The sequence below is a fragment of the Tursiops truncatus genome, chromosome 3, assembly GCF_011762595.2.
Source record: "Tursiops truncatus isolate mTurTru1 chromosome 3, mTurTru1.mat.Y, whole genome shotgun sequence".
In the NCBI taxonomy this organism is placed as follows: Eukaryota; Metazoa; Chordata; class Mammalia; order Artiodactyla; family Delphinidae; genus Tursiops; species Tursiops truncatus.
The window spans coordinates 158,993,806-159,020,694 of NC_047036.1; the positions used below are offsets into that span (position 1 = coordinate 158,993,806).

The following is a 26,889-nucleotide window of genomic DNA, read 5'->3' on the forward strand; positions in this document are numbered from 1 at the left end:
TCGTCCCCGCCCGCGCCGAACCTCGATTCTCCTTCCCGGCCCCGGACACGTCTTTCTCTGGTTCTCGACTCCGCCCGTGTTGTTTTCTGGGTTTCGTTCTTGCCCGCCCACCTCGCTCTCTGGTGCTCGTTCCCGCCCGCACCGAACGTGCGTTCTCTTCCCGGTCCCCGCCCGCCCCGGGCCTGGATTCTCCGCTTCGGAGCCTTAGTTTCGCCTTCGGTTTGGAATCTGAGATGCAGGTCCTGCCTTATGACCTTAGCACATGCTGTTTAGCTACCTAGGTCACTCTTCACGCCCTTTTTGTCCAGTTAACCCCTGCACCCTTCAAGATGTAACGTCCTCAGGGAGGACCCGATAGAGTTATCAAGTTTAGCAAATAAAAATACAGTCCTCCTAGTTAAATGTGAATTTCAGATAAATGAATAAATTTTTAGTATATCCCAAATATTGCCTGGGACATAGTTATACTAAAACGTTACTCCTTGTTTATCTGCAATCTACATTTAACTGGGTGCCCTGTATTTTGCCTGTCACCCGGACCCCCTGACCAACCTGTGTAGCCTCCTCCGTTAGACTGACAGGCCAGCGAGGGCAGGGACCCAGACTGATTCTTAGTGGTCACACGGTAGGCGTTTGATGTATACTTTTGACAGATGGAACAACTCGGAGACTGCGAATGTCATCATTCGCCCGTGTTTTACAAATGAAAAAACTGAGCAGGGCGAGGCGTGAGGTCATTAGAACTGTGTCCTGTTCCCGTCTTCCCGAAGTACAGGCGGGCTGCCCGCTCTCTCCGTCCAAGAACCAGAAAATTAGCCGCGAGAAAACACCCCCGGAGACCCCGCCCATCTGGTGCCTGGAATTCCACCATCTGCGCTTTATTTCGCGAGCCGGCGCTGTCCTGGGTTAACCTGAAAGTAATCTTTGAGACTCCCCTTTCTGGCTTCCGGGGAGCCAGAGACAGACCGGACACTCAACTCTGCAGGAGCAGACCTGGGCCAGAGTAGCCCAGAAGGGAAAGAAGACTGTGCTGGGGGTCCTTGGGAGGTTTCCTGGCGGAGGGGGACCTTGGAGCTAGGCACTGAGGCAGAGTTTGTCAAATGAAGAAGGGTATCCGAGGCCGAGGGTACGGCGGGAGGGAAAGATGGGGAGGGGCGAGAAACTGTAGAGTTACGAGAAAACAAGTAGAAGTCTTCCCAGAAATTTTGACGAGATTTTCCCAGAGCCAATGCGTAGGTCCCCCGGAACTCATCACTCCCGCCACTGAGACGCTCTTGCTTCGACTCAAACACTCGCCTCTATAATTCCCACTGCTCTATGCCAAGCCCTGTCCTTACTTCCACCTCTCACTTCCGGTGTCTAGGATCCCGGCCGCTCTAGGATCCTAAAAATTCTGTCTAATGTTGCCGGTGGAACACCCTTTCACTGCACCCCGGCGTGCAAGCCCCTTGCCTCTTTCCCTGGCATCAGCCAGTAGAAGCGAAGATCTTCAGTGGGTGGGCGGTACGTCTTCTAAGGGGCCCAATGGTAATCGAGAATCGTTGAGCGCTTTACCAGTCGTGCCGCGGAGTGGGCGGGGCTTCCTGCCTGGACTTGCAGACTCCCGGGCTGGGTGAGCAGGCGTGTCGCTGGTTGCGAATCCATGTGGCGGGGGCTGTGGACCCTGGTAGCCCGGGCGGCACGTGGGCCTCGCAGGTGGGGCGACCTGGGGAAGGGGTGTGACAGCGTAGGGCGCTACTTGGGCCCCAAACCCTCTCCCTGGGATCTGGGGGCGCAGTTCCCTGCGGCAGAACCACCTTTCCCCTTCTTCCAAGCCCCAATCTGTCCATCCCCCTGCCGCAGAGCCCACATCTGGGTCAACTTCTGCTCTCAGAGATCTCAATCCAGTCATCTTCCGGCCTCAGACCCTCCAGTCTGTCCATCCCCTAGCCGCAGAACTTCCACTTGGGTCAGCTCCCGACCATCGAGCCCACTATCCACCTGCCACTCTGACGGCAGAACTTCTCAGATGCACTGACTGACTCTCCTCCTCTCCAGTCCCAGACCGTGCACGCGCCAGGGCAGTGGCGCCCCGGCCCCCGGTTCCGGAGCCACTGTCTTCGCGCTGAGCTCCGGCCAAGGCCGCTGCGGCATCGCGGTGATCCGAACCAGCGGCCCCGCCAGCGGCCAGGCCCTCCGGAGCCTCACGGCCCCCCGGGACTTACCCCCGGCCCGCAAAGCCTGCCTGCGCCTGCTCAGCGACCCCCGCTCTGGGGAGCCTTTGGACCGCGCGCTGGTGCTTTGGTTCCCGGGTGAGGGGCTCCAGATCCAGAACTGCATGTAGCTCCGATGACCCAGCTTCCTCCTTCCAGGCGTTGCCCAGGCTGTATCCTCCTGACACCTATCTCCTCAACATACTAGGTCCCCAGAGTTTCACGGGTGAGGATTGCGCGGAGTTCCACGTGCATGGAGGCCCGGCTGTGGTGAGTGGTGTCTTGCAGGCCCTGGGTGAGTCTGCAGCCTTGGGTTTGAGGTATGGCTATGTCGGTGGGCCTAGGTAGGGGCCAGGGGGGCTCAGGACCCTGGACCTTCCCGTAGGCAGTGTGCCAGGGCTGCGGCCTGCGGAGGCAGGCGAGTTCACCAGGAGGGCGTTCGCTCACGGGAAGCTGAGCCTGACCGAGGTGGAGGGGCTGGCGGATCTGATCCATGCAGAAACAGAGGCACAGCGGCGGCAGGCCCTGAGGCAGCTAGATGGGGAGCTGAGCCATCTCTGCCGCGGCTGGGCCGAGACCCTCACTAAGGCAAGTACAACATTCACTCATACCTTGCCTCAGAGACCCTACCTAACCATCTCCTATATTAGCGCTTCCTGTCTATAAGCCTCCAGTCTGACCCCTTATGTCGGGCTGGACCTGGGCATATTGAGGGGTAGGTTTCTGTGTGATCACACTATCCACCCCTCCCTCTCTCAGGCTCTGGCCCACGTGGAGGCCTATATCGATTTTGGTGAGGATGACAACCTGGAAGAGGGCGTCCTGGATCGAGGTGGGTCTGCCTGCCCGGGGGCGTGGGAGGTGGGGACATTTGGCATCTCAGCCCCCCAAGGCCTCCTTACTCCCTCTCCTTTCCTCCATCCACAGCTGACAGTGAAGTGCGGGAGCTGGAGGTGGCACTGGGCGCACATCTTCGAGATGCCAGGCGCGGACAGAGGCTCCGCTCAGGGGCTCATGTAGTGGTTGCGGGACCTCCCAACGCCGGCAAGAGCAGCCTAGTGAACCTGCTCAGTGCGTGGTCAGGGGGCGGGGCCCAGGGCAGGGGGCTAGGAGCGGGCGGGGTGGGGGTGGGTGGCTACCGAGCTTTCAGGGATGGGGAAGGGGCCAGGGAGGTCGAAGAAAAGGTCCAGCCCGGGGCTTCCCTGGTGGCGCAGTGGTTGAGAGTGGCCGATGCAGGGGACGCGGGTTCGTGCCCCGGTCCGGGAGGATGCCACATGCCGCGGAGCGGCTGGGCCCGTGAGCCATGGCCGCTGAGCCTGCGCGTCCGGAGCCTGTGCTCTGCAACGGGAGAGGCCAAGGCAGTGGAAAAGGTCCAGCCCGGGGGTGGGGGAGGGTGGGGGTGGAGTCTTGGGGGAGGGGCTCCCTCATCTCCATTCCTCCCCCTTTCTCTGACCCCACCCCCAGGCCGGAAGCCTGTGTCCATCGTATCCCCGGAGCCCGGGACCACCCGAGATGTGCTGGAGACCCCCGTGGACCTGGCCGGGTTCCCGGCGCTGCTGAGCGACACGGCGGGGTTGCGGGAGGGCGTGGGGCCTGTGGAGCAGGAGGGCGTGCGGCGCGCCCAAAAAAGGTGGGCAGGCAGGGCGGTGGGAGGGGGAAACGGGGCCCTTCCTCTGCTGTTTCAACCGGTTGCATTTATTTTTCATTCTTCCTTAATGAGGAAAGGCTACTAAGCCCCATTAAGTGGGGACCCAGCTATCTGGGGAGGGCAGCTTTTTAAGTTCGGCCTCTGCCCAGTGCTCCTAATTGCTCAATTCTGAGGTCCACGCTCCGTTTTCCCGCTTCCCCAGGCTGGAGCAGGCTGACCTCATCCTGGCCGTGCTGGATGCTTCTGACCTGGCCTCTCCGTCCAGCTGCAACTTCCTGGACACCGTTGTCATCCCTGCGGGAGCCGGGAGCCCAAATGGGCGCAGCCAGCGCCTCCTGCTGGTGCTGAATAAGTCGGACCTGCTGCCAGCTGGGGGCCCAGATCCCAGTGCTGACCTGCCCCCTTACCTGTTGCTGTCCTGCCTGACTGGCGAGGGGCTGGATGGCCTCCTGGAAGCGCTGAGGAAGGAGCTGGCTGCATTGTGAGCCCCCCTTGCCCGCTGGGCAACCTCCCTCTGTCCAAGTTCAGGGTCTGAGCCACTGGCTTTGGGCACGAACCTACCCTGCCAGCTCAGTTTTTGTATCTAAAAAATGGGTATGATTATCTCTTTGAATGTTGAGAGAGACCCCATCCTTTGTCCCTTCCAGGTGTGGGGACCCATCCACAGGCCCACCACTTCTGACACGGGCGAGGCACCAGCATCACCTCCAGGGCTGCCTGGATGCCCTTGGCCACTACAAGCAGGCGAAAGACTTAGCCCTGGCGGCCGAAGCACTTCGGGTCGCCCGAGGGCACCTGACCCGCATCACCGGCGGAGGGGGCACCGAGGAGATCCTGGATATCATCTTCCAAGACTTCTGCGTGGGCAAGTGAGGGGGCGGCCAAAGCTCAGACCCAGGCTGGGTGGACACCCAGAAGCCTTGAGGCATCTGGGAACAGCTTAGGCCAAGTGGGAGTCTCAGCCCCTGGGGGAAGAACTTGACCCCAAACGGTGAAGCCTCTGTGGCTGGTTGTGACCAAGCCACAGCTGTCCAGATTCCCTAGCAGGGACTTGCTGGGGGTTCAGGCCCAGGAGTGGGGCTGAATGGAGGTCTCTTTTGGCACCTGATGCTGGGGGACTAGGAGTGGAGGGTTGGGATGGAGGTCAGAGGGTCTCAGGGGTCTTTGTTTCATAGTTTTTAACTTATTTTGCAAATACCAAAGGAATATAAAAAACTCAGGTGATCCGGAAACATTTAAACACTCCCTCCCTGGGGTCACAGCTTAACTTGTATAATTCCAGAACTTTCTCTGCATGTTTGCATACTTGGGACTGCACCTATAAAGTATGTGGTATCTTGTATTTTGTACACAAATTGGTGTTTATTGCTCTGCAAGCTGTCATTCCTTTTTGTAGTATTAATCTTGCAACTTTGCTTCTTTTTTTTAATTTTTAAATTTTATTTTATTCTTTTATAAGTTTATTTATTTATTTATATTTTTGGCTACATTGGGTCTTCGTTGCTGCATGCAGGCTTTCTCTAGTTGCGGCAAGCAGGGGCTACTCTTCGTTGTGGTGCACGGGCTTCTCATCGTGGTGGCTTCTCTTGTTGCGGAGCATGGGCTCTAGGCGCGTGGGCTTCAGTAGTTGTGGTGCACAGGCTCTAGAGCACAGGCTCAGTAGTTGTGGCGCATGGGCTTAGTTGCTCCGCGGCATGTGGGTTCTTCCCAGAGTGGGGCTTGAACCCGTGTCCCCTGCATTGGCAGGCGGATTCTTAACCACTGCGCCACCAGGGAAGCCCTTAATTTTTATTTATTTATTTATGTATGTATTTATTTTCTTTTTGGCTGTGCCACATGGCATGTGGGGTCTTAGTTCCCCGACCAGGGATCGAACCCGCGCCCCCTGCATTGGAAGCACGGAGTCTTAACCACCGGACTGCCTGGGAAGTCCCGAAACTTTGCTTCTTTTATCTTCTTTTATCTACTTCCTTTTCATGCTTAGTCATTCATTCAGTGATTCATTCACTCATTCAGTGAATATTTATCCAGCACCTACTATGTGTTAGAACCGTACACATCATTTGATGGGGTCTTCGTAACAGCACAATGCAGTGGGTATTTTGTTACAGTTTTATAGGTGAGGAAACAGGTTCAGAGAAGTAGTTAGTTGCTGGAGGTCCCCAGCTTTGGGATTTGCACATAGGTCTGTTCAAGTTCAATTTGAGTTCACTGCAGGCCTTCTGGGCAACAGGCCGTGTGTAGGGGGCTGGGATCATTGAGGGGAATAAGCAGACATAAATCCTGCCCTTGTTACAGAAGAGACACAGTTCCTTTCGGTGAGGCCTGATGGCTGCTGGGCAAACTTACAATGAGGAAGCCTGACCTGGTCAGGGGTGGACATAAGGGCAGGCTGCCCTGCAGAGGTGGCATCTGCACCGACATCTGAAAGGTGAGAAGAAGGAAACCAGATGGGAGAGGCTAGCAAGAGCATCCCAGGCGGAGGGCACGGCACGTGCAAAGGCCCTGAGGTGGGAGCATCACGGTGTGTTCGAGGGACAGCAAGGTGGCTAGTGTGGCTGGAAGTAGAGTGATGAGGGCTAGAGAGGAGGGAGAAGACGTCCAGGAGGAGAGGAAGATCCTGATAGCGAGGCCTTTGATTCCAAGGCTTATGGGTGACCTGATGTGGTGGTGATGAACCAGCAGAGGGCGCTTTGCTCTAACAAAGAAGGTGCCTGGCAGTCCTCCAGGGAAGCTCCGGGACCTTAGGCTTCCACACCCACCTGGTGGCATATGAACGGTTAACTCCCCTTTTGCCAGAGGTGGACATGGAGTCTCAAGTAGGGTCAGGATCTTTTCCAGAATCAGAAAAAAATCACCTCCAGTAGTTGAAGATACAAACTCGGTTTCAGGGGACACGTGAGCAGAGGCTGGGAGGTGTCCAGGGCCTACCACCCAACTAAAGGGACCTCCGACCCCGTTTCTTCATGACTTCATTGCAATATGTCACAGTCTGTTGATTTGTCTGCTTGTTCGACAGCTGCTGCCCCCCAACCCCCACCATGAAAGGCTTCTGGAGGGAAAGGGTCACTCCATGAGTTTAGTGCATGGATATTACTATTATGTCCATTTTGCAGAAAGACAAGAAGAAGCAACAATCTGGGTCTAGAAGAGGTGGGTGCCCAGATGTCCTCCGTGTGGGCAGGGCCTGGAGGGCTCCCAGGAGGGGTGAGTGGGGTCTGGGTGGGGGAGATGCTTTTGGGGAAGGATGCCTGGGCCCTGGCACACAGCTGGACAGAGGTCCTTGGCTACGGTCCCTTTTTTCCAAGAAGGGAGAGGCGGTTTGTGGGAAGCAGCCATGGGGGTTATTTATAGAGGTCACAGGAAATCCCCAAAGAGTCAGAACCTCACCCAGCGGCTGGACCACAGGGTCTGCCAATTACTCCCTGACTGGTACTCAACCCCTACCTGACTCCCCGCGGGGCGGGGGTGGAGATGGGGAGGACACCAGCCTGGAGAAGTCAGAGCTACAGGGTCAGGGCTGGGAAGAGGGAAGGATGGGGCCCAAGAGGTACCCAGAGGGAGCAAGAACTATGCCTGGAGCATCTAGGGGGGCTGCCTGGAGGAGAGATCTCTAGGGCTGGGCCTTGGGGGAAGAAGAATTTGCAGGCAAGAAAAAGGCATTCTAGTCTGAGGGCACAACACAAAAGTCACTGAGTAGTCAAAGAGTCAAAGGTCCAGGACAGCTGGAGGCAAAGGCGGCACTGTGTGTGAGGAGGGAGGGCACAAGAGAGCTGAGGAACTGGGCTTTGTTCCCAGGGTAATGAGGAGCCATGGAGGGTATGTGAGCGGGAGAGGCACATACCCTCATGGTCAGATCCCATGACGAATAGATCGGGTGTGGGGGCTGATTAGAAGGATGATATTGGGATGCTCTGAATGGGAGAGACCAACCAAGAATCAGAGACCTGCGCCCATGGGTCCAGAGAGTTAAGGATGGTGATGATGATGATTCTGGACGCACCGCACTGCTTGCGGGATCTTAGTTCCCCGATGAGAGATCGCACCCTTGCCCGCTGCAGTGGAAGCACGTCATCTTAACCACTGGACGGCCAGGGAGGCCCCTAGGGTGATTATTATTACACTTATTTCTAGGTGAGTAAATGGAGGCTGAGATGGACTGAGCCAAGATTTGAATGCAGGAATGTCAGAGTCTGGAAGCCAAACTCAGGTGTCCCACGGTTGCTTGGGGTTGGCTGCTGTCGGCATCCTCCCCAGGACTCCAGGCTGCTCAGGCAGTAGGCTCAGGGTCAGGGACGTCCCTGCTTCCTTGGGGCCTCCAGACTGGCCCGTCTGGGCGGCCAGGCCTGGCTGACCCTCCTGCCCTTGCTTGGCGGGGCCCCAGCCGAGTGTTTCCTGCAGCGGCCCGTCTCTCGCCCGGGTTCCTGTATCCAGGAAATATCGCTCCTTTGTCCCTCCTGACTAGCCTGCCCTAAGTGTGGCGTTGCCAGCCTCGGCTCCTCGTGATTCATCCCCTCCCTGTCCAAGGTCCCAGGGGATGGGCTGGGAGGGAATCAAAGTGGAGAGACAGACAAGCTGAGATTCTAGACCACAATTTTTTTTTTTTTTTTTTTTGCGATACGCGGGCCTCTCACTGCTGTGGCCTCTCCCGTTGCGGAGCACAGGCTCCGGACGCGCAGGCCCAGCGGCCATGGCTCACGGGCCCAGCCGCTCCGCGGCATGTGGGATCTTCCCGGACCGGGGCACGAACCTATGTCCCCTGCATCGGCAGGCGGACTCTCAACCACTGCGCCACCAGGGAAGCCCTTGACCACAATTTTTAGGCCATTTGCCACCAATGGCCATTTGCTTTGTTTCCTGGAGTTTTCACTTCTCGGGGATAAAGTCCCAGGAATGGGATTGCTGAGCCGAAGGATTTGTATGTCTTCACTTTTCTTTTTTTGGTCACGCCACACAGCTTGCGGGATCTTAGTTGCCCGACCAGGGATTGAACCCGGGCTCTGGTCAGTGAAAGGGCAGAGTCCTACCCACTGGACTACCAGGGAATTCCCTGTCTTCATTTTTATTAAATATCATCAAACTAATTCCAGAAGGGCCAGGATGAGATGTGCATTTCTACCAGTCCTGTAGGAAAATGCCCTTTTCTCTACATCTTCACCAGCAGTCGGTATTATAGCTTTTTAACACTTTTTCCCCCAGTCTGTTGGGTATGTTGTGATGTCCCTGTGTTCCTCTAATGTGCAAAATTTCCCCGGCTTCCTGCTAATTTAGTGATCAGTCAGTTGAAGTGCTCCCTAATTGGACACTGGTGCCCTTTCTAACATCCCATCTTCCCACCAAAAAACCTCAAACAAAACAAATGCCTGGGACTTTTGTGATATTGTTCTGGAATCATTTTGGTGAGGAGGAGTTACTGCAAAACAGGCTGTGGTACCTCAGTAATTGTTGTCTGTACCTGGGGGAATCTCTGCAAACCTATCAAAAACAAAAGCTACAAATAGATAATCTGCTTTTTCAGAAACCGCTTTTTATTTGTATTTATTTAAGAAACTGCTTTTTAAATATATGCTTTTTAAAAAAATAGGAAAAAAAGCTGCTATTTTAAACAAACACTAAATTGACAACAATGCTGTCACAATGTGGGGTTTTGTAGGCATTTCATGAAACCCTTATTGACTATGATTTTGCCATTTCTCTTCACATATGGAGATGCCTACCGCTTGGGGGAAGCTGGTGTCTACTCACGTTTGCTCCGGGTTGAAGGGTCTTCTGACCTGGGGACACTGGCGATGGGATTCTTCAGCTTTCATCTTATTCCTAGTTTTTTTTTCTCACTCAGAGCCTGATGGTACCTTTTCAAAGCAGAAATCATGACTCTGGAGTCTTTGAAGGGATTTGATAACATTTATTTAGTGCCACTAACATTTATATGGGTCACAGGCAGGGCTGGATATGGAGGGGAGAGAGAGTGAAGGGGCAGCACCCTCGTGGGCTCTGAGGGGTCCCCTGGACCAGATGCTCCCTCTCTCGGGGGCCTGGAAACTCTCAGGGGAGGACGAAGGTGAATGTCTTCCTGTTCTCACTCCCCCAGACCTGGAGCGCTAAGATGCTCCAGCTGAGTGTGGGATGCTGTGGGTGCCTTGACCCGCGTGCACAAAGGGATGTGATTCTGGGCAAGGGCTGGGCAGAAAGTGCGTGTGTGATGGCGCCGTGTATCTCTGTGATGTCATTGCCTTGTCTCTGTGTGACGTCACCACCATGTCTGTGTGATTGATGTCACTGCATCTGTGACGTCGTCCCGGCATCTAGGGGGTGAGGGATTGTGTGGTGCGGAGAGAGTGTTAGGGGGTGTGGGTGCGGTGTGGCGGAGGATGAGCAGAGGACGCAGGCCAAGGGCGCCCCCTTTGTCGTGCGTGCGTTATCTGACTCCACCCTGGCTGTGTCCCTCGCCGTGGGCGTCTCGCTGCACCTAGTCTCCAGACCGGTGAGTCGGGGCCACCCCTCGGTCCTCGGGGCCTAGAGCCTCCTCAGCCACTGGGGCAGGAAGGAGATGGGAATACAATAGTCAGACAGACAGACGGCAGGACAAACCTCGCCTGGGCCTGCCTCTTCCCCTGGGCCCCTTCTTGTTCCCAAGAACCCTAGGGCTCCTGCCGGTTTCAACCTGCCCTTAGACTTCGCCTTGTTGAACCTCTGTGGGACAGGTGGGACTGAGATGTGTGCCTATCCATTATATAGACTGAGGTTCAGAGGGGCCGCCTCCTGCGCTCCAGGCCTCTGTTGCAGTCTGTCTGACTCTCTCCCCTTTGCTCCCTAAGGCCCTGGGGATCCTGGGTGTTTGCCCAAAGTCCCCGGCCCCCCGTCCCCCAGGCAGGGCCTCAGTTTCCCTTTTGGTCTACACAGAACTGACCTAGACCTGGCCCCTCACTCATTCCCAGGAGGGTTTTTCTAATGAGCCTGCCCCTACTCACATGCTCCCATGGCTCCCCAGCGCCCTTGGGACAAAGCCAGATCTTCTGTATCTGGCATTCAAGGCTCCACCCACTGTGCCTCCACCAGGCCTCCCCACTGGGGAATCAAAACCTGACAAAGTACCCCCCAGATTCTCAGAGCCATCACTTCACTTCCGCCCCTCCCCCTTGCCTTTGCAGGAGCCATCCCGCTGTCTGGGATGCCCCTCCCCCTCCTAGGCCTGCCAAAGGTTCTCACGAGGGGTCAGAGGTTGGCTCAGAGGCTGTTTCCTGATGGGGGAGGTGGGGGCCTCTGCCAAGTCCTGCTTCCGCTGGCCCCCTCCCTTCCTTCCCTGGCTCTTCCCTGGGGCCCCCGCAGCCTCACGTTCCTTGGCTGGCTCTGGTGCCCCCCTTCCCAGCTCCAGGCTCTGTCCTCTACCAGGATTTACAGGCTCCAAGGCAGCCCCGACAGACATCCTTTAACTCCTGCTCACCAGCCTGCAAGGGAGGGTCATCCCTGGCCATTTTCAGAGACTGGGGCTCCTAAACCCCATCGCTCATCTGGACCAGCACAGTCGCCTTCACCCCTGTCTCAGGTTCCCACCTTCACCCTCCACAACAGCGACCAGAATGAGCCTGTGAACACCTGAGTCGGGTCACATCCTCTGCTGTTCACAGCCTTCCCAGGGCTCCCAAAGTCCTCACTGCAGCCCCAAGGCCCTGCCTGATTTATCCTGACCTCACCTCCTCCCACTCTCCCCTCGATCACTCAGCTCCAGCCACACCAGCTGCCTCACTCAAACTCACCGGGCATGGATGGTCCTGCCTCAGGGCCTTTGCACGGGCTGCGCTCACTGCCTGGTGCACCCTTCTGAGAATCCCCTCATGGCTCCTCCCTCATCTTTAGTTCTCTGCTCAAATGTCACCTCCTCAGTGAAGCCTGCCCTGGCCCCGCCCCCACCCCACCCCCGCGGAAAAGTCCAACCTCCTCAAGCTTCCTCATCCCTTTTCTGTTTCACTCATCACCAAGGGTCCCTATCATGGCTCCCTCATCTGGTTTGTCATCCACCTCCCCCACTAGACTGTCAGCCGCTCGAGGGTGGGGATTTGGATTTCTGTGCCTTATTCCTCCCTGTGTCCTCAGCACCCAGCAGCTGCTCAGGAAATATGGGTTGAAAGAAAAAACAAACGGTCATAGTGATGGCAGTGAACTTGAATCGACACTCACTGTGTGCTCGGCTCAGAGCCAGGGCTGAGCTCCCATCTTCAACCTTCCACATTGTGACTCGTGCCATCTCCAGCCACGTAGCCGCTACACCAATATTCACTTAATATTTGTCTTCACCTCCATTGTGTTGTGTTTTTTTAATTTAAATAAAGTGATCTCCAAAGGATACTCAGTCTTACCAAGTAAAGGAAAGCTGGTGCATTTGCCATTAATAGAAAACCACTTAAAAATGTTCAATGAAGGGACTTCCCTGGTGGTCCAGCGGATAAGACTCCGCGCTCCCAATGCAGGGGACACGGGTTTGATCCCTGATCAGGGAACTAAGGTCCCACATCCCACATGCCACACGGCGCGGGCAAAAAAAAAAAAAAAAAAAAAAAAAAATGTTCAATGAAAAAGCAAGACCATGTTCTCAAGTGCGGCTGACGCCGGAGCCTGGGTCTGCCCTCCCTCTGTGAATATGGGAGAACTGCAAGGGTCTGGGAGGCATTAGGGTGAGTTAGCAGCAGCGCAGACTTTCTCGAGGCCCGGAAGGAATGAGTGGAAAAGGAATCAACAGTCCCCATCATGGGGTGGGTGATTTGATGCGGGGCCTCGGATCTGGTCCCCTGTTGGGTGCATATAAAATTTGGACGTTACGATTCAGTCACTCACTGGCTGTCCACTGAGTGCCTGGCCGAGCTGGGGCTCAAAACCGGAGCCGAAGACCCCAGCCTGCTCATGCCCGGCCCCTCTCTCAGAGGAAGGCAAATCAAGGCGGGAGCCCATGGACCAGAAGCCCTTCCTGTGACACTGCAGAGAGAAGCAGGAGGGGCACAGGCTTAAGTACACATTGTTTCCTCTGTGGCGGTGGGCGGGGTGGGGGGGACGTCATTTGGGGTAAACAATGTCAAGAGCTTCCCCATCCTCAGCTGCGACCGGGACAGGCTTGGACTGGGTGCCTGGCTCCATCCCTGACTTGCTGACGCATGACCCCGGGCTGATCACTTCCCTGGGGCCTCAGTTCCCTCCTCTGAGAAATGGGGATAATAATAGAACCTCCTTCCTTGCCATGATGGCTTCAGGCCAAGATGGAGAGAGGAAAACTGTTTGCTCAGAGCAGGGTCTTCTCCCTACCCCCTTGCTTCCCTCTCTGCAGGCTGCCCGAGGCTGAGGGATTTCTCCCAGGCAGAGCTATCCAGAGCGAGGGGACCCAGTTCCGTAAGGGGGTGAGCTCCCCGTCAGAGGGAGTATGTAAGAAGAGGCATAGTGAAGATGGAGCTGGGTGCGGAGGACCGTGGGGAGTTAATGACAGACGTTTGGAAATCTTTTTGGCCCCAAGGGCTTTGTTTAGCACCCTGGGGCTGAAATAGACCTCGCTTCACCATAGCCTGGTGGCAAAACTGATGCTACAGGCTTTGGGATCAGAGGGGTCTGACAAAAATCCCACATACCTCCTTGAACCTCAGGTCCTAAACTGCAAATGGGCTGCCCATCCTAGGTCAGCAGTGTGGTCCTGAACAGGGTAGGGGGTGGGGGGTTGGGGGGGGGTAAGAGTGACCCTGGAGGGAGCACAGGGTGTTCTTGGAGCTGTGGTCTGAGTCACCTTCCCCGTGACGCACAGGGTGTCGTCCAAGAGATGACCAGGCCCTGGGAGGCAGTGAGGGGGTCAAAGGCATGGAGCCATCACCTGAACATGTGCCAGGCACCCTTGATGCTCCCCACTGAGGCTCTGGGTTCCTTGCTCCTCCAGCCATGTGTGGACAGCACTTGACGGCTGGCAAAGCATTTGCATGCCTTTGATTTCAGAGACCCCCCTTTTTTTTTTTTTTTTTTTTTTTTGGGGTATGTGGGCCTCTCACTGTTGTGGCCTCTCCCGTTGCGGAGCACAGGCTCCGGACGCGCAGGCTCAGCGGCCATAGCTCATGGGCCCAGCCGTTCCGCGGCATGTGGGATCTTCCCGGACCGGGGCACGAACTCACGTCCCCTGCATCGTCAGGCGGGCTCTCAACCACTGTGCCACCAGGAAAGCCCAGAGACCCTCATTTTTATAGAAGTAGAAAGTGCAGCTCAGAAGGGTGGAGTGAGAGGCCCAGGGTCACTCTCGGACACTGCTCTCCCTCTTCCCCTTCCTCGGCTCTGTTCACTTCTGCCACCCTAGTCCGTCCACAGGGCCTTTGCCCTGGCTGTTCTTGCCACCTGGAGCACTGTTCCCCTTGCCTTCCCCCAGGCCAGCTCTTGTCTAGCCTCCAGCTCAAAGGTCCCTTCCTCATCCAGGCCCTCCCTTTCCTGTCTGGAGTCTGATCACCTAGGTTCATGTCCCAGCTCTGGCTGTGTTGCCTGGGGCACGATGCACACCCTCTCTGTGCCTCATTTGCTTCATCCAGAAAGTGGGGATAACAGTAGCTCACCCACGGATTAGGATTCTGAGGATTAAATGAGTTAATTGGGCAGAGAGCTTAGGACTGTGCCAAGATCACGGTAAGCATCCGATCGTGGCAGGTTCTTGTTCACCCTGCCTCCTTCATTGTCTCTTTGGCCCACTACTCGGGAGTTTCATGAATGGAACTGTGTGTGTCTTGGTCACTGCTGTATCCCCTGGGTCCAGCATAGGGCCTGGTATACAGCAAGTGCTCGATTAAGGAAGCAACAAGTGTGATGCGAGTCTCCCTCCACCCCAGTCCTGTACCCAGCCTCATCCAAAGCCTGAGACTGAACTGTCTCAGCCTGTCCAGAGCCTCACCTAGCTGATGCTAAGACACTGCTGGCAGGGGGTCGCTGGGACTCCAGGATCCTCCTCTTGAATTCCTCCAGCCCAGCTGGGTCTGCCAAGAGAGGGAGGGGTCAGCCCCGACCTAATGCCTTAGTAACCATCCCCCCAGGGTCAGGGAATGGGCTGGCAACCCAGGATCCAAGGTGGAATCCGCCCCCCTCTCCTGGCTCTGCCCTCTGTCACTCACCAATGGGCGGGGGATTGGGGGCAGGGCCTGCAGGTCTTGGCACTGGTATTGACTGCGACTGTGGGAAGAAGGGTGAAAGGAGGTTGGTGGAGGCCAGGGATCCCAAACACGAGTCCCAGGGAGTTTCCTGCCTCTCCACACCCTTGGAGACCTGAGTTCCTTCCAGGGCAGAGAAAACAGACAGATACCCATGGAGAAGGACACGTGATGATGGATACATAACCACCTGTAGACACCTGCCTTCAAATGATCGGGGACTGCAGGGACCGGCTTCCCTTGGCAGCCCCCGGAGACCCCACTCTGCAGGGGTCCTGCCACGGTCTCCATTACAGCCTTGGTGCCAGCCTGACTCCAATCCAAGACCCCATTGGAGTCCATCCACCCAACCCAGCCCCGCTCCAGACTGAAGCTGACCCACTCTGTAAACCAACTGGCCCTCGATCCTCAATGCCATCCCTTGAAGGACCCTGAGACGATCTTTCCAAACCTGAAATCCAAAACCAGTTCTGAACTCAGTCACCTAAAATCAGATCCCAACCTGAAAACAGACCCTCCCTTAGAATCAAAGCCTGACCTTAACCCAGTCCCAATGACAAACCTGATCTGATCATAACTTTACATCTAACTCTGACCATAGCCCATCCCCTAGACCCAGCCGCTATGAAAAATCTACCCCCCCCACCCCCATTCCCTCAGCGCCAGCCCGGCACTCCACTACAGCCACCCATAAATACCTTCCCAATACCACGCTCAACCCCAGCTCAACCTCAGACCTCAGCCTCCACCTGAGTTAGAACCCCAGCCCAGCCTCAGCCCAAGATCAACGTCCACCCGGCTTCTACTCTAGACCCAGTCTTGACCTGCACTCGAAGCCCAGGCTCACCTAATCCTTCACGTCGAATATATCCTAACACCAGCCACCCTAAATGCAGCCCAATCTCAACTCCTAGCCCACGGTCAATGCCAATTCCAATCTTAATGCCCATGAAGTTCTGAATCCGCCCTTGGCCCCAAACTTCTAATCGTCTCTAGGCCCACCAACCACCTACACCCGCCTGAGCTTCCACTCCAGCCTCAACTGAATGCAATCCCAAACCCCCTGAAACCCTAGATTCGCTCTTCCCCAAATCCTTGATCCAAGAGCCACCCTGCATGTGACCCCTGACCCAACTTTTAACCTTTCCTCACAATCCAAACTCCAAACTCAACCTAATTCTAAGACTAATGAAATCTTACGTGGAACCCTAACCTTAACCCAAATCAACTCTAGACACAGGAGTCACCAAGAACCCACCTTGACCCAACTCTAACCACAAATTTACAGTCCACGTGAAGCCTTTCTCTAGACCTGCCTTAACCCTCACCCTAACCCCAGTATCACTTCCAGTCCTTAACCTGGTGCCCCCTGATCCTTCAACTCAACTCAAACCCATCCCAACCCTGACACCGACACTGGATGAGTCCCTAATCCTAAACTTAAGCCAATTTTGAGGCCCACCTGCCTTCCTAAACTCAACCCCAGTCCTTAACCCTTTCTTAATGTCATTCCCAATCCAAACTCCACCCCAAACCTAATGCCAATAAAATCCCTACGTTAATACATAACCACAGTCCTAAAGCATTAGACGCACAGTCACCCATGTCTGATCTCAGCCTCAAGCCTAAATCCACCCTCAGTGTCTCAGCTCACCCCAACCCCAAAGCAGCCACAATTCTAGATTTGCCCCTCACTCAACCCTGGACCTGACAGCCACCCGACCTCCAACTCCAGTCTTAACCCGACACCTTTTCTCAATGCTGATCCCCATTCCGAGCTCTGCCTCAATCATGACATCAGTGAAACCAGTGAAATTCTCAAGTGAGTCTAAGTAACCCAACCTAGACTGGGAAGCCAACCTCCACACCAAGAAAAAAAAAAAAAAGTTCAAACCCAACTTCAACATCACCATCAGCTTGGCCTCCAGACCCACCCCGAATGCAACCTGAAGCCAGGGACCTCTGGCCCACCTTCGCCTTGATGCAGGTGTCCAGGGCCGAGTTGCTGACAGCCAGCTGTATCTTGAGCTGCTCAGCCTCCCGCTTCTTCTCCTCCAACTCCTTGGCCAGGTTGTCACGCTCCTTCCGCAGCACTGCTTTCTCCTCCAGGGCCAGCTGGGTCTGCCGGGCACATTCAGCCTGGAGCTTGGCCTCCCGGGCCTGGGCCTCCTTCCCCACCTTCTCCTTGGCCTCCTGACTGGCGCGCAGACCCTGTTCGGCCTCCAGCTTCTGGCGCTGGAGGTCCGAGTTCTCACGGGTCACACGCTCGATGCCAGCCCGCAAGCTCCGGGCCAGCTCCTCCACCTTGGAGCTCATGAGGGTGGGCATGTGGTCGCAGGTTCTCCGGATGGAGGGCAGTTCCGAGCCAAGGGGATGGAACATACTGTAGCCCAGGCTTTCAAGGGAGCGCGGGATGATGGAGTCCCTCCAGAGGTTGCGCAGCTCGATCTCAAACTTGTCCTTGTCCAGCGGGAGGCAGAGGGCCTGCACCTTCTGCAGACGGTCCTCGGCCAGCTGTCGCTCCTGCCGCTGCTGCGCCTGGGCTTTGCTGCACTCGGCCAGCTGTTCCTCCATCGCTCGCTTGCCCAACGCCAGATTGTCCTTGTCTTTGGTACATACCACCTTCTCCTTTGCCAGCTCCACCTCCAGTGTCTTGGCTTTCTGGTTCAGTGTGAGGGCCAAAGCTAAGGGTATAGGACCATAAGAGTCAGGAAGGTTGGGGGCTGCCAAGAGACTGGGTGGGGAGTCAGCTACCCTGCTCTCCACTGTCCATAATTGTAACCCTAACCCTAACCCACTCACCATCGCAGCTCTTGTTACTTTCTTTGAGTTGTTCTTGGCATTGTTTCTCACTCAAGATGATGGCAGCCATGTACCGCTGGTTGTTCATGTAGATCACCTGTCCGGATGTGACACAGGACAGAGCTCAGTGTCCGGCTCCTGTGGGACCCCCTGCCCCCGGCGCTGCCCAGATTCTCAGGGCTGGGGCCTCAGATCCAGCACCCAGGTGGTCTGTGTTGGCATAGTTCACAAGGACATGGCTTCTCTACAGGGGATGCTGGTCTGATCTTCAAAAGTTGTTATGATTATAGACAATGGAATACTACTCAGCCATAAAAAAGAATGACATTTTGCCACTTGCAGCCACGTGGATGGACCTGGAGGGCATTATGCTAAGTGAAATAAGTTAGACAGAGAAAGACAAATATCGTATGATATCACTTATATGTGGAATCTAAAAAATACAACAAACTAGTGAATATAACAAAACAGAAGCAGACTCACAGATAAAGAACAAACTAGTGGTTACCAGTGGGGAGAGGGAAGAGGGGAGGGGGAATATAGGGGTAGGAAATTTAAAAAAGGGTATTATGGGATTGTATGAAATCATGTGTGTGAAACTTTTGAAAACTGTAAAGCACTATAGAATTTAAAGGATCTTCCATTCATTCAATTAAAAAAAAAGTTAAAAGAAACCCCACCTGGACTTCCCTGGTGGTGCAATGGTCAAGAATCTGACTGCCAATGCAGGGGACATGGGTTCGATTCCTGGTCTGGGAAGATCCCACATACCGTGGAGCAACTAAGCCTGTGCGCCACAACTACTGAGCCTGTGCTCTAGAGCCCAAGAGCCACAACTACTGAGCCCACGTGCCACAACTACTGAAGCCCGTGCGCCTAGAGCCCGTGCTCCACAACAAGAGAAGCCACCGCAATAAGAAGTCCGCACACTGCAACGAAGAGTAGCCCCCGCTGGCCGCAACTAGAGAAAAGCCCGCGCGCAGCAATGAAGATCCAACGCAGCCAAAATAAATAAATTAAAAAAAAAAAAACCCACCTCTTTCCCTAGGCATTTTAGTCAACCAAGATAAAAAAAAAGTTATGATTAATACTATTTGGCAATAAAAAGGAACAAAGCACTGATATATTCTACAACTTGAATGAACCTTGAAAACATTTACGGCCAATTAATAACGGATTTTGGCTGTGCTGTGTGGCTTGGGGGAATCTTAATTCTCCAACCAGGGATTGAACCTGTGCCCTCAGCAGTGAAAGCGCTGAGTCCCAACCACTGGACCGCCAGGGAATTCCCCAAAAAACAGATTTTTTTTTTTTTTTGACAAGGATGCTGTTATGGGCTGGATTGTGTCCCCCACCCCAAATTCCCATGTTGAAGCCCTGATTCTCAGGACCTCAGAACGTAAATGTATTTGGAGACAGGGTCTTTAAAGAGGCAGTTAAGTTAAGATGAAGTCATTAGGGTGGGTCCTTGTAAGAGGAAATCTGGACACCCAGACATGCACAGAGGGAACGTGATGTGAAGACACAGGGAGAAGACAGCCATCAACAGGCCAAGGAGAGAGACATGGAACAGATCCTGATGGGCCTGGGAAGGAAAGAATTCCGCCAACATCTTGAACGTGTGCTTGTGCGAAAATAAAGTTTCTGTTATTTAAGCCACCTGATTTGTGGTACTGTAAGACAGGCCTAGCAAACTAATACAGATGCCAAGATCGTTTCATGGGAAAGAAGATTCTCTTCAACAAATGGTGCTGGCACAACTGGACAACCACATACTAAGGAATGAATTTGGACCCCTACCTCACACCATATACAAAAATTAGCTCAAGATGGGTCCAAGACCTAAATGTAAGGGCTTAAGCTATAAAACTCCTTAGAAGAAAACAGGTGTTAACTCTGCATGACTTTGGATTTGGCAACGGTTTCTTAGATATGATACCAAAAGCACAAGCAACAGAAGAAAAAGCAGATAAATTGGACTTAAAAACTTTTGTGCATGAAAGGACAACATTAAGAAAGGGAAAAAAACAACCCGTAGATGGGAAAATATTTGCAAATCGTGTGTCTGATGATGAGAATAGTAACCAGAATATATAAAAGTAAACTCTTAGCAATTAATAATAAAAAACAACCCAATTGAAAACTAGGCAAAGCATCTGAACAGACATTTCTCCAGAGAAGATATATAAAAGGTCAACCAGCACATCAAAAGATGTTCATCGTCTTCAGTCATCAGGAAATGCAAATGAAAACCATGATGAGATATCACCTCACAACCATTAGGATGGCTATAAATAAAACAAAAAACAAGAATGGGCAAGTGTTGGTAAGGATGTGGAGAGACAGAATTCACAGGCAGTACTGATGGGAATGTAAAAATGGTGGCGCCACAGTGGAAAGCAGCCTGGCAAGTTTTTCTAAAAGTTAAACATAGAATTACGCTATGACCCAGCAATTCCACTCCTAGGTATATATACCCAAGAGCAATGGAAGCATATGTTCACACTAAAACCTGCACACAGATATTCACAGCAGTAGCGAAAAGGTAGAAACAGCCCAAGTGTTTCATCCACAGATGAATGGATAAAACGTGATCCATCCATACAGTGGAATATTATTCGACTATCAAAAGGAACGAAGCATTGACACACGCTACAATGGGGATGAACCTTGAAAACATCATGCTGAGGGTGAGAACCCAGACACAAAAGGGCATAGAGTGCAGGATTCCATTTAAAGGAAATCTCTGGAGTAAGTAAATCCATAGAAACATACAGCAGATTTGTGTTTGTCAGAGGCTGGGTGAGGGGGAAGGGGAAGTGACTGCTGGTGGCGTTTCTCTTGGGGGTGATGAAAATGTTCTAAACTGAATTGTGCTGACGGTTGCCCAACTCTGTGAATGTACTAAAAATCATTGTTATGTACACATTTTTCTTTCATCTACACTTTTTTTTAAAATTATATACACTTAATGATTACTATTCTTTTTGGCCGCACCGCACGGCATGCAGGATCTTAGTTCCCGGACCAGGGATCGAACCCGTGTCCCCTGCAGTGTCCCCTGCGGTGGAAGTGTGAGTCACAACGCTGGACCGCCAGGTAAGTCCCCGTTATGTACGCTTGAAATGGGCCAGTTGTATGGCATGTGAATTACATTTTAACTTTATAACGTTTTTTATGTCTTTAAAACTTTGGAACAGAACGCTCTGCAGAAATATAACAAGGAAAGGTATGGAGGGTGAAGAGGGTGTGCCTTTCTGTCACTTTTTGTCCTTACTCCTTTGGAAGCTGGCCCTGTCCTAATGACCTGGGCATGGGGGAGGACAGAAATAGCTCTGGAAGCTCCAGTGACGTCTGTTTTCAAAAGCCTTAACTACAGAAAGGGAAGATCTCAGGGTACGAGTTGGTTCCAAAGATGAAGTGCGAAAGAGGTTTTCTTCCAGTTGGAGGAAATAGCTCCCAAAAATACAGAAGTATTTTTCTGCACAGGTTCCCAGATGTCAAGATGATGAGAAGAATATTTACTTAGATCTAGTGCAATCCGACAATACAAAAAAAAGTATCTTCTCTTGTTAAGGAGTGTTCAGGTACATCTTTATGAAGTAACTCAGGAGTCTCTCCCTCACTTTCCTGTAGCCATGGCTGCCCTGGACTCAGAGGGAGAGAACTAATTGATTAGTGAACAAGTATAAACAGTCTGAAGGGTTTTCTGGAATATTTGTTAGGACATAAAGCAAGGAAGCTCTCAAAGACTAATGGAGTTCCACCAAAAGACACAGGAGCCAGATTGAGGGTGTTCCTACGGCCTATTTCAGGATAATTTGACCATCAAAAAGATTATTACAAATGCTGGATAAAGAAAAATCCATGACAAAAAAAATCTCTCCCGCATGCGTCCTGGGTGGAGGTGCTTCCTTGACCCAGGCAGAGTGGGGCATACCCTAAGAAAAACACACTGAGTTAATTTCCCCTTTCTCTCCCAGGCTCTCAGAGCCAGAAATGCAACTGCATTTGCAGAGAATTTAAGAAAAAAATCCGTCTCATAGCACCACCAGGATCAGGGAAAGATCAAAATTCATACTTGGTACCATCAGACATGTGGGGCTGCCGTGGCAGGGGTGGGGCTACTCTCCAGCATCAGTGCCCGCTTCCTGGGGGGGTCCTTGGAGAAAACCCTGAGGGGCTCCAGGACAGAGGAATTTGTCAACTTGTGTGTGGGGGGAAAGCTACGATTTTCAAAATTTAAAGTTGTAAAGAGGCAGATTCTTAGATTTCTAATATTCTACGATGGGGCCGTCCGGGATTCGGAGATGCGTGTGAATGTCTAAAACTTTATGATAAAAACAAAAAAAAACCCAAACCAAAAACAACAACAAAAAAGAGATTTCCCTGGAGGTCCAGTGGTTAAGGCCCTGCGCTTCCACTGCATGGGGCATGGGTTCCATCCCTGGTGGGGGAACTAAGATCCTGGCGCAGCATGGCCAAAAACGAAAAACAAAATCCAAAAAACAAAAGAATAAAACTTTATGATCCTGGGATTGCTAATGGCTCCTGGACCGGAAGACCATGCGTGTCCTGAAAGATTCAAAAGGGCCAGTTCCCGGGAACTGAGAAGTCTGAGGGAGCTGCCCTTGTCAGGAGTGGGGAGCATTTGAGGGGGTACATGGTCCAGCCCTGTGGTCTGAGGGGGGACTTGCCTCATTTGGGGGTCTGAGGGGGACTCACCTTTTTCTGAGGATCTAAGGGGGACTGGCCCTGTCCTGGGGGAGTGAGATGGGGAGACCTCACCCTTGCCTGGGCAGTTCTGAGGGGAGCTGTGCACATCCTTCCTGCCCAGTGGCAGGGGCTGGGTGGTCTGAAGCCCCAGTAAAGGCCTTTTCTTTCCACGGTCCCCTGCCCCAAACAGCCCAGACACCTCCTGTGGGAGAAAGAGAGCCTGCCCCTCTCCCCAACCCTTCCCTTCCCCTGCCCACCCCTTCTCTTACCCCATTCCAGCCAAAGCCTGAGGAGGCAACATCTCCTCAGTGTTCCCAGGAACGGGACCTCCTCAGAGGAATCGTGTATGTGTGAGAACATGGGGGATCTTGCTGAGTGCGTTTGACAGGAGTTGGGGGTACGAGGGGGGGATGACAGTCTCCACGAGACCCAGGGTTGCCCATTTCTGCTCCCTGCTGCCCCCCGTCCCCCAACAAGCCACCTCTTTTCTTAGGCCTCCATTTCCCCTCTGCAAAAGGGTTTGAAATCTTCTCCCTACCTCCTGGGACTCAACGAAGAGATAATATTTCCTAAGCGGACATCCAACCTCAGGCAAACCTGAACCATTCATACTAATTGCTAAGAATCCAACACTCTGAGCGCTTATTAAGCCCGCCCTTACTTGCAGCTAGTGTGTGCTGGTACGTTCCGGGCGCTTTATACACATTAAGCCATGGGCCTAGGTCTGACCACAGACCGGATGCCCAGTTCAACTTGAACTCCAGATAGACCACAAATCATATTTTAGTCTAAGTGTGTCCCAAGTATTGCATGAGATATACGGACAAAATACGTATTGCTTCTCTACACGGGCTCGGCACGCAAAATGTAGGGTCCGTGACTGTCCCTGTCTCATGAACGAGGAAAGTGAAACTCAGAGAGGTGAGGTGACCAGCCTGGGGTTCCCCGGGACGGGTGTCCGGCCTGTGGACTTACCCGGTCGGCCTGACACTGGCGGAAGCTGGCGTTGATTCGGTCCAGGTCGCGGCGGGCGTTTAGCAGCATCATCATGATGGCATCCTTGGCGCGGGAGGTGAGGTTGAGCTTCTCGGACAGGTTGGCCTGGGAGGCTGTGAGCCCCACCACCTGGCCGTAGAGGCCGTCAGCCCGGCGCTCGGTGGCCTGCAGGTTGGATTCGGTACTCACGTGCGCGTTGCCGTAGACCATAAAGAGGACAAGGCCCAGGATGATGAGGAATTGGATGAGCGAGACAAAGAGGAAAAAATAGCGCAGGTAGTACCAGCAGCCCCTCGGGCTGCCCCCTGCCCGTGAATAGGGTCCCCCGTGCTCCATCGCCGAGCCCATCTCCTCCCAGCTTCTGCCCGGTGCGCCGGCACCGCTCTGCTGGCTGGTCTGCTCTGGGTGGCGGCTTCTGCCCCTTCTAGACCTTGCCACGGCAGGGGGGAGGGGGGAAGTGTTTATATTACTCCTCTTAATACTTCCTCTGCCTGGCTCCTTCCTGGCCAGGAGGAAACGGGGGCTGTGGGTTATCACAACACTCCCACCCGGGCTGTGAAGGGAAGGGGGGAGGGCACCATGTCACGTCTGGGCCTCTCTGATTAACGCTGGGTGGGGCACCGGCGAGGGGACCAGGCGTTCTCGGCCTGCTGAGCCTCATTTTCCCCACCTGCCCTTGCTTTGTGCCCAGAGCTGGTCTCACCTGCCTGTGACCTCATGTCAACATCCCCATCGTGGGGAGGAGGATACCGAGACGAAGGGAGGAGAAAGCATCACCTGGGTGTCTCACTCTGGTCGTTCACAGAGCTGGACTCCCCTCCCCTCAGGGAGGGCTGGCTACAGATGTGTGCCCACCTTACATGGCAGTGATGATTACAGGAGCTAAATTGTGCAGAGCGCTTAGCTGAGGGCCAGGCACAGGGTAGGAGCTCAGTAATTGGCACAGGAAGGCCTCACAGAGGGCTGATGGGTGGATGGTGGTGGCGCGGGTTCCCCTAGCTGTCATCCCACCCAATGCCCGGCTCGTGTAGGCGCTTAGTAAGCACAGGCAGCAGTGAACCTGGGGCCAGGGTGAGCGTGAGTGAGGGGCTTCTCCTGTCTCGGTTTTCCCCTCTGTGAGATGAGGTGGGCACAGTACCAGGTCCCAGGGCCGGGGAGGGGGCTGGGAGAAATGATTTGCCATTGCTATTATTACTACCATTTCCTGCTGGAAACCTCATCTTGGGGCTCTGTGAGATGGTGAAGGGGAAGTGCCAGATAGAGGGGGTCAAGCTTCACTGTGGGTCACCCCCAGGTGGGCAAGGAAGGGGTTTCGGGACCAAGGAGCAAAGGATTCTGGGTATGCCCTCCTACATGTCCCCCCAGATCCAGGAGCTCCAGGGAAAACCCCTACGCTGGGTGATGCCAGGGCCTCACCAAGAGCCCCAGGCCTGGCGGTGAGGGGTCCTCAGTCTTGGGGAGACAGAGTGGGACACAGCCCCTAGCCCCATGGGGTCAAGGCTGACAGGATCCGAGGGGAACGGGGCAAGGGGATGGAAAGGAGGCTGGACCATGGGTGGGTGATGATAACACAGTTGCTGTCCACTGCCTGTGGGGGGCACAGCAGGCTGAAGGCGGTGGCATGGGGACCCAGCCCCCTATTAGCCAGGGTAGTGGAGTGGGGGGTAGTTGAGCGGGGAGGGGTCCTCCAGGGTGGTGTTCATCAAGGAGGTGGGAGTTGGGTCGGGATGGAGGAAGTTCCCAGGGATGGGCAGGAAACCCCTGTCTGACCTTTGGCCTTTGCAGCTACCCATTGATTCCTGATTCCGGACCCTTCCCAGCCACTACTGGGAGGGAGGAGGGTTGGGGGCTGCAAGTGGTGCCCAACCAGCTATTTCTCTGGGTTGGTCAGGCCCACCCAGAGTCCCGTGGAGCAGGGTGGGAGGAGGACATCTCCCATCTGCATTAATGGGGAGTCATGTAGGCAGAGTGAATACATGGTTTCAATGCAGGCCTCTGGAGTTAAGTTCTGGCTGGGCCACCTACCGCTGTGAGACCCGGGACAAGTGACTTCTCCTCCTTGAGCCTCAGTTTTCTCCTGTCTAAAGTGGAGGCAACAAAGCCAGTTGTGAGACACTTGTCACAGTGCCTGGCACACAGTTAACCTTAATAAAAGGTGGTAGTTTTTTAAGGTGGGGTTGGATCATCCACAGCCTCTGATGTGAGGCTGGGGAACTGAGACGCAGGGGAGGGACACTGTCCCAGCTGTTGTTGCCCTGGGCCTGTGGGATCACCAGGGGAAAGGGGGCATGACAGGTGTAGAGCCTGGGTGACAAGGGTCCAGTTGAGAACTCAGGCAAGGGGGCAGTGCTTAGGCCAATGCCAGGAGCTGTGACAGTCTTGGTATGAACTTAAGATCTTGGCTATCTTTCACTGTATATTGAAGATGTTGCATATACGTATGTATGAACATGATATCTGTTGTCAAGGGAAAAGAAAGGCAACATAAACTCCTGGAAAACCAAAAAGCCACTCTAGACCTGATGTGCTACAATTTTGAGCAGCTGCCACAGTGTAAGAACAAGAGTTTTCAACATACACACTAATGTCTTTTGTATCAAGCTCAAAAATAACATTCTTTTTGGCAATTTGATCTCACAACTTTGCTTTGTAATGTTTCTTTTTCCAATAATTTGTTTTAAAAGCTAGATTTTTTTTTTAAATGGAAAAGGTAATGATGAAACTTCCTCTTTTTGCTCAACATTATGACTTTGAGATTGTTGATTCCTTTTGACCGCTGTTTAGGTTTTCAGCACATACATTACCATAATAATTACCAATGGGCACTTAGACTGTTTCTAATTTTTTTGTTTCAGTGAACAAAATAAGACTTGATATCAAATCTCCACAAGTGAAATTGCTGGGTCCTAAAGCAATAACATTTTACATTTTGACAGCTGTCATCAATTTGTCCTCCAAAGAGGTTGTTTCCATTGACACTCCTGCCAGCAGAGTCTAAAATTTCTAAAAACAGACTCTCTGAACACGTTCTGCCTGAATTCCTGGCCAGAAAATTCCAGAGGGAGGAGGTGAGCAACTGGTCTTCGAATTCACATGAGGTCAAATGCATCGAATGATGTGAGCATTTGGTTTTTCCCTGAAAACCATTTGTCATAGTGACAGGAAATTTTGTGCGTGAATCTCTCTGAATTCCTTTGGAGGGACTTCGATTTTAATTATTGTTTTCTAAATTAAAAACAATCCATTTGGTTTCATTTGATTGTTTGGGCAGAGACGGGAAGACTGTCCTGAGGAAGTCAGCTCTGTGTCACTCTGAAGACCGACACTGAAGTTCTCAGGGAGACACGAGGTTTTTAAAAACTCTCACAGAACTTCAGGAAGG

The 26,889-nt window shown here is 53.4% G+C and overlaps 2 protein-coding genes across 6 annotated transcripts; one reads left to right on the forward strand and one right to left on the reverse strand.

The window, feature by feature from the left end:
* The first annotated feature begins 821 nt into the window (after positions 1-821).
* GTPBP3 (GTP binding protein 3, mitochondrial) lies at positions 822-9,361 on the forward strand. 5 transcript variants are annotated; one of them, XR_012331047.1, is made up of 11 exons: positions 822-1,612; positions 2,038-2,291; positions 2,401-2,487; positions 2,578-2,780; positions 2,952-3,024; positions 3,120-3,263; positions 3,657-3,822; positions 4,043-4,321; positions 4,488-4,705; positions 6,139-6,271; positions 6,860-9,361. XR_012331047.1 is itself a non-coding variant. In XM_073803038.1 (10 exons), exons 1-10 carry the CDS (start codon positions 1,401-1,403, stop codon positions 6,192-6,194), a joined length of 1,692 nt encoding a protein of 563 aa, XP_073659139.1. In that variant the 5' UTR covers positions 822-1,400; the 3' UTR covers positions 6,195-9,361. The 5 variants fall into 5 exon arrangements, 3 of the variants coding, with proteins under 3 accessions (XP_073659139.1, XP_033709777.1, XP_033709778.1); XR_012331048.1 differs by having other exon boundaries at positions 6,957-9,361; XM_073803038.1 differs by having other exon boundaries at positions 6,139-9,361.
* Positions 9,362-9,721: 360 nt separating this feature from the next.
* PLVAP (plasmalemma vesicle associated protein) lies at positions 9,722-23,952 on the reverse strand. Its single transcript, XM_033853890.2, has 6 exons — positions 23,487-23,952; positions 17,796-17,892; positions 16,965-17,677; positions 14,958-15,015; positions 14,741-14,822; positions 9,722-10,374 (listed from the first exon to the last, which is right to left on the reverse strand). The coding sequence occupies exons 1-6, from the start codon at positions 23,853-23,855 to the stop codon at positions 10,368-10,370; spliced, it is 1,326 nt and encodes a 441-aa protein (XP_033709781.1). The 5' UTR covers positions 23,856-23,952; the 3' UTR covers positions 9,722-10,367.
* Positions 23,953-26,889: the final 2,937 nt, after the last annotated feature.